The sequence below is a fragment of the Limulus polyphemus genome, unplaced genomic scaffold (assembly GCF_000517525.1).
Source record: "Limulus polyphemus unplaced genomic scaffold, Limulus_polyphemus-2.1.2 Scaffold3614, whole genome shotgun sequence".
Taxonomy (NCBI): Eukaryota; Metazoa; Arthropoda; class Merostomata; order Xiphosura; family Limulidae; genus Limulus; species Limulus polyphemus.
In genome coordinates, this window is record NW_013669224.1 from 82,783 (window position 1) to 89,823 (window position 7,041).

At 28.3% G+C, this 7,041-nt stretch overlaps 1 protein-coding gene across 1 annotated transcript in view; it reads right to left on the reverse strand.

Annotated features, from left to right (window-relative positions):
- Window positions 1-7,041, reverse strand: part of LOC106469691 (calcium/calmodulin-dependent protein kinase type II alpha chain-like) — a 41,553-nt gene that overhangs the window by 20,313 nt on the left and 14,199 nt on the right. Inside the window, exons 7-10 of the mRNA XM_022398271.1 lie at window positions 6,554-6,676; window positions 6,093-6,176; window positions 2,291-2,333; window positions 1,880-1,969 (exon numbers count right to left, since the gene is read on the reverse strand). Of these exons, the coding sequence (XP_022253979.1) occupies window positions 1,880-1,969; window positions 2,291-2,333; window positions 6,093-6,176; window positions 6,554-6,676 (340 nt within the window). The remainder of the gene's footprint in view (window positions 1-1,879; window positions 1,970-2,290; window positions 2,334-6,092; window positions 6,177-6,553; window positions 6,677-7,041) is intronic.

The following is a 7,041-nucleotide window of genomic DNA, read 5'->3' on the forward strand; positions in this document are numbered from 1 at the left end:
ATCGAATCTGAATCACTTGAAAAAACACGGGGGTGCTTAACTTTTTTCCAGGTGTATATATTACTTAAGTAATGGGCTTGTGTATGGTTTAAAGGTAGTTTAGCTGCACATATTTACATAAAAAGGTGCAAAATATTTTTCCCATATTTAAAAAAAAAAGTATTTTTGAGAATTTAACTCACTAAAACTTTGTCACGCAAAAAATATGAAATGTGCTTGTCACTACTGAACTTCTGTAATCCTAATTACACAAAAGCTACAGTATTAAAAAGCACTGCATGGTTAAATCTGTGGATTATGTTTGCTTTCTTGTTTTGCTATAAAGCAAAGTCACACTGGGCTATCTGCTGTGTCCACCATGGGGAAAGTTGAACCCCAGATTTTAGCACTGTCAGTCTATAAAAATATTGCTGTCTCACCTGGGGACAATGAAGAAACTGTAATATGTTTATAGTTGTTCATCACATATTTTCTTTTGCTACAGTAGAACTGCAGTTTCTTTATTAGTGTTATAAACATCAGTAAACAAACTTGTACCATGCATTGTGATTATAAATAAGAGTATTCTAGCAATCATAATTATAAGTAAAATAAACTTGTAGTTAGAAGGCTAATGATGACATAATTTTACAGTAAGAACAAGTAACACTACAAAATATTGTAAAAAAATCAGGTATAAATTAATTTACAGTAAATATGTAATAAAACTACAGTAAGAATGAAATATATCAATGTTAAACTTGCAATAACTACTACAATGTTGATATGCAGTTTAGAGTTACAGTTGAAACCAATCTAATTGTACCCTCTATAAACTGCAATATTAATTATTTTTTTTGCAATAAAGGTACAGAAGATTTTTTGTACAGTTGGATATCAAAGCAAAACAAATAAATAAATAGAGATAAAGGTATACAGAAGAAAGAATGTACAGAATGATACAAAAATTAAAAATCTCAATTTATGATGAATAGATATTTAGAGACTTTAATATTGAACATGAACATATGAAGAGTGTCAAAAGTGGTCATACATATGACACCAAAACTGTTATGATACACAAAGATATATATATTAATAAATAGCACAATAAAAAAAGGACTGCTGTAAAGAATTTAATATAGGTCAAGGTTAAGATTAATAATGAAAAATGCTGTTAAAAGAAGATTAATACATGAATATTATGTAAACCATGAAATAAAGACAAACTTTTTCATCTGCTTTACTACCATGGTGTATATGACATATATATATATATATTTCTTCAGCATTAAAAAATCAAAGATCCTGGTAAATAGAAAATTGTGAACAGTATGATGTGTAAAGCAAAGCACAAGAAACTGTTATTTTGTGGTGTATGTATAACATGCGATACGGGTATCTCTTGATAGGGTAAAGTATGATACATTAAAACTTCATGGTTGGCAAATAAATGCAGACCTTGTACTTTTATGAAAGGACTTAGTGGACTTTAAACTAAACAAAACTAAGCTAAAAAACTGTAAAATTCACAATCTACAGTGTAATAATTTTTACATCTTAGCATACCATAGTTTATCATGAAATTATTTTCTTCGGATTTGTATTAAAATTAAGTTTCATTTTACATTTACATGAATCACACCCACACCCACACACATATATATAAAGGTCTGTATTTATAGTAGAAATAAATATGATTTTTGGACTATACTTGAGAACACTGTAGTTATAGGCATAGTAAGTAAGTACTTAATGAATAAAGTTTGATATTGACAAAAAATGTAATTCTGGGAAGATTTAATTAAAATATGAAAAAATCAATATTAGACCTACTAGCACAGAAGTCTAATTAAAACAAGTCCTAATAAAACCAAAAGATACTATGAATAAAAATTACCTTTCACATCTTCCTCTTCCAGAGTTGTGCTGCTATCAGTTGATTCTTTTACTTGAGATCCTTCACTTTTTTTGTTTATAATGCTACGACCTAGTATGATAATGTAAAACAAACACACTTATAGGATGTATTCAATAATCAAGATTGATTATAATCCACAATCATATATATAATTTGAAAAGATGACCGAAGAACCTACTTCAAATGAAAAACATTTGGATTACCTAGAGTAAGGCAACTCCATAAATTAAAATCACTTTTTTAATTTTATTATATTTAAGTTCCTAGATTACAAGCTTATATTTTGTTAATACATAAAAGGAGAAAAAATATTATATATAGTCATATACAATCTGACTACCTAAAAAAAAGTTAAATCACTTACAAAATTAATTTGAGATAGATACTCACTAGAAAAGTTACGAGTTGCCAACATTGTAGTCAGGATGGCTCCCTGTAAGTTGTAGAAAATCAAAACTAAAACATTTACACCCTTTGAGCATTTATGATCAAATATTATCCTTTTTTTTAAATAAATGTTTAGAAAGTATTTCAGTTGAAGTGTGGTAACTAAAATTATACATACATCTTGTAGAAAGAAAATGTGTTTTACTCAGCTTAAAGCAATACAGGAGTTAAGCCACTTTTTCCTCTAACTGCCTGGACTTGGTTAACACAAAATGTCAGAAGGTGTCTTGTTTAATTTTAGCTCATTTGTTAAGGAGTATGGTCTATAACTGGATTACAGGTGTTAGTAACGAATTATGGTAATGAATATGACTTTCAAGTTTATCCCAAAGAAACTCAATTTGATTGAAATACTGTGGTTGTGCTGGATAAGAAAGTGACTAAGTTACTATCAAGCTTTTCAAACTAATTCCCAACAATAAGAATGAATGGTGGATTGTTTCACAATGCATGGAGAAGCACTTGCCCATTAAGTTGAAGATGCAGTGTTAAGGAGTACGTAGTACACTGCACTCTGGTGTAATACAGGTAGAATTTAAAAGATTAATTAAATATGTATGCTTGTAGGTTTACAACTAACTGTAAGGATTTGTTGTGATAGTATTCCAGTGTAATGTAGTGACATCTAAATGAGATGGGTGTTTTAAAGTAAACTTTATAGAAAAAGTGTTGATGAAATATTTGTAAAGGCATTAATACTATCATTAATTACTCTTTGAAATAGCCTTTATATTTACAGTTAGATATATGGTCATTAAATGTAATGAGGCATAATGAGATCTGATTGTTGAAGTAAATGACAGATTTGATAATTATTGTTTGAGCTAAGAGTTTTCATGTCTGTATGGTATAGAAACTTATGTTAGTTATAATATAACCACAGTTCCCTTAATTGATTAAATAGAATGTATGTATATAGCTAATTGACTGGTGGTTCTGTAGTGACTACTTAAAGTTTAACGTTTTAAGAGTTATATGTTACCTTTAAAGTAATAGTCAATGCATTTATTTTAGATAAAATATTTTTCACCTAATGTTGGTACTATTACTTTCAAGTGGTAGTTGGCATGTTGTTATATGTATTTTAAGAAATTAACCATTGATCTGTTACAGAGTTATGAGTTTTATTAAACACTTTTGTTTTGCCATGTGAACACAGTATGGTCAAATCTTAGAATAGTTACAAGTGCTCTGTACAGTATTGTGTTAGTATGCTGTTCTGTATGTTAGAAATGCCAATTATAGACTAAAGTTACTGGTTGATCCTGAATCATGTGATAGGTTGCGATTTTGCTCCTTAGCTTGATTGGTTAAGGGGGCACATTAATAAATGATAGAGATATCCACATCTTTGAGTTAAAGTGAACTTTATTGAATTCATTACATTTGAATCAACCCATTACATTCAAGATGGATGTGTATTCCTAGGGATTGATATAATAGAAAGCTTGCTGGTACCAAGATATTTTTTTCTGACATTGAAATTTCTGAATACAGTAAGTTCGCTAGTTTTCTCTTCAGTGAAGAAAAGGAATAATTTCTAACTCTTTCAAGTTAGAGCTTATTGTTAGGGCCTGCTTTTAAAGTTGTTGATATTTAGTAGTGCTATGTTTAAATCTATAATATACTGGAGCTTGACTGTGATGCCAAAAATAGAAATTTTAATAAAATGGAGGCCAAATTTACTGTGACCAACAGTTAAAACTCTCTACATCTTGATGTTTGAAAGGATATATTGCAATTTGATCATGATCCCAAACTTTAGTAAACAATTTCACCATGATAAATAATAAATACTTGTGTCAATTTTTCACTTATTCTCATGGTTTTAGTCACTTGTTTGTAACGGAGGAGAGATGTAGACAAACAAGTAATTTCTTGTTACATGTACTCTTTAAAATATTTCATTTTTAAATAATTTTGTGTTTGTTTAAACATAAATTAATAATAAATATTTATTACAAAAGCATAACTGAAAAAACTCATAGAGCTTATAAAAAAAGTACTGGAGGAAAGGTGAATGAAGTACATTCAACTTTAGTTCACAAAGAAAGAAGCAAAAAGTTTTAAATTATCCTTTGTTTACTTATGTTTTGTTATGGTGAGATGATTTTTGTGCAGAGTTTATATCTTACAGAAAAAATAATTGCTGAAGCCATGCACATGATAATTAATTACAGTTAAATACAATTCTGATACAGATCTAATACAAATCTGACCCATATAAAATATTGATATTGTAGCTAATTATTTTTAATTCCTATGTAACTATGATTTGAAGTTTGGTAGCAATAGGAACTATTATAATTAAGTGAAGAAAAATTATTAAAAACTCATAACACTCTCATAAGATATTGCTTGTTAATAGCATACTCCTTAGAAAGTTTTTTAACAGTTTAAGTGTATTTAATTTTGAACTTTATATTTCTCCTTATTTTCTAAGGAAGTATTTAGTATACTTAGAGAACGTCTGTCCAGCTTCATTGTTCTGTTAACTGCATGTATCCAAAACTAAGCTATAGTCCACTTACACTTTCACATTTTTCTCAACTTTATAATGAGCAGTTTAGTATACTCAGAAAAAAGCTTTTATTTTGTTATTTACTAATCAGTTATTTATACACTCTGGCTACTTTTTCCAATGAGTTTGAAATCCTATATAGTTTTGAAAAAAGAAGAAGTAGAAGGGTCTGATTGAGGTGTTTAAGACTGTTATGGGAACTGAGAGTACTGATGCATAATCTTTTTCATACTTAATGATGAGAATGGTAGAAATAGGAGAAAAAGATTTAAATTTTGGCTAGGTAGGAATTATCTTCAAATAAGACAGCTTATTTTTCTAACAGGGTAGTTGGCCTTTGGAATGGGTTGTTTTCAGACATGGTGGATCTAGTTAATTTAAGGGAAGGCTTCATAAATATTTGAATGATAAGGGCTGGCATTGAGTGTTTTATTTTTTATTTTAAAGTTTAGTTTAGTGGATGGGATGACCTAAATGAATCAACAAGTTCCGTGTTGTCCTCAAAATATATGTATACAGTTTTAAATGCTTCAAGCTTGACAAATAAACGTTTTTTTTTCTTACTACTCGTTATTCAGGAAAACTTAATGAATTCATAAAAATCACATTTATTATGATATACTTTAATAATTCACATCTACATGTTTTATAGATAAACTTTCACTATAAAAAAATCGTTTTATCTTGTAAGTTAACCATACATAATAAGTAAAAAGAAAAGTTGATTTTGTTAAAGTTACAGATAGCAAAGAAATTTACAAAAAACTCTTAAATTTAATTCAAATTTTAAAACAATCTTTTTAACTACACACTGTTAGAAATAAATAAAATGAGATGTACACTAGCATAAAATTTAGTAAGGAAAAGACAGTATGCAATTTACTGTAAATACAAAACAAATATTTATTTTTATTAATGAAAGGCTCACTGAAACTTGTCAAAAAGTTAAAAACACACAATTATACAGGTATTACTAATATAGATAGTTTAATTTGTTCAACTTTTATAACTGTCCTGATATATACGGAACTAGGTATGGCTCATTAAACTAGAACTTTGAATATGTAAAACTATCTCTTTTTCTGAAAAACTTAAAAACTAATTTACGAAAAACAATTAATTCATTAAATGATAAAATAACAAAAACATACTAAATTTCTGAGATATATTTAAGTGGTTTAACGTGTTTACAGTTTAAATAATAAATCAAAAATCTTATCCTACCTTGAGTTTACGCCTAGCATTGAATTTCTTCAAGCATTCTACAGTCTCCTGGCGATGAAGAGTTGAGGCTACTCGCTCCCTCTGCTAAGTAACAGCAGAGATAAAAAAGTCAAACTATGGCCGCATTGCCATACACGTACATTATGTAAAATATCAAATAAAACTTTTTTGAGATAAACCATATACGTATATATATATATATATATATATATATATATATATATATATATATTGCATGTAAAAGTACTCAGCTACAATCAGTTTGCTTTTAGAGTTGTATGTGAAAAAATAAAACTCGATGCCAAAAATGTTTTTCAACTAAAACAATAATTATAGATATTGTTAAACAAATAAGAATTGAAATTTAAAGAATAGTAGCACCTAATTCATCCATCGTGCAGATGACAATCAACAAGAAACTGTTAAACAAAAGGTTCTTTTAACATATAACTGCTACTTACACAAATCCAGGGGTGCTTCAGAGCTTCAGAAGCTGTGATCCTCTTGGCAGGATTCACAGTTAACATACTATTAATGAGATTCTTGGCTTCAGGAGTAACTGTGTCCCATTCAGGGGATGGATACTAATTAAAACACAAAAAATTGTTTAATTTTCAAATTCTATAAGTTACAGCTCCTGTAAAATATTATATTGTTATACATAAAATGTATTATAAACATGTTTTGTTTGTATTATAGCATGAGTATCACATGCATTGTTTTAAGGTAATCTTTAAATGTTATTATCTTGGGTATGTTGGAAAAACACACAAAGATCACATACGTTTGATCCCCTAGTTTTAAACATGGATTCATAATCATCACAGCATAATCACTTTCCTTTTGGTTAAAACATTGCATAAAATTATGCAAATCTTTTCTACTTTTATGTCTTAAAAAAAGAGAGAATAGATTTATGAATTTCTGTCCTAAAACCATACTCTAACTG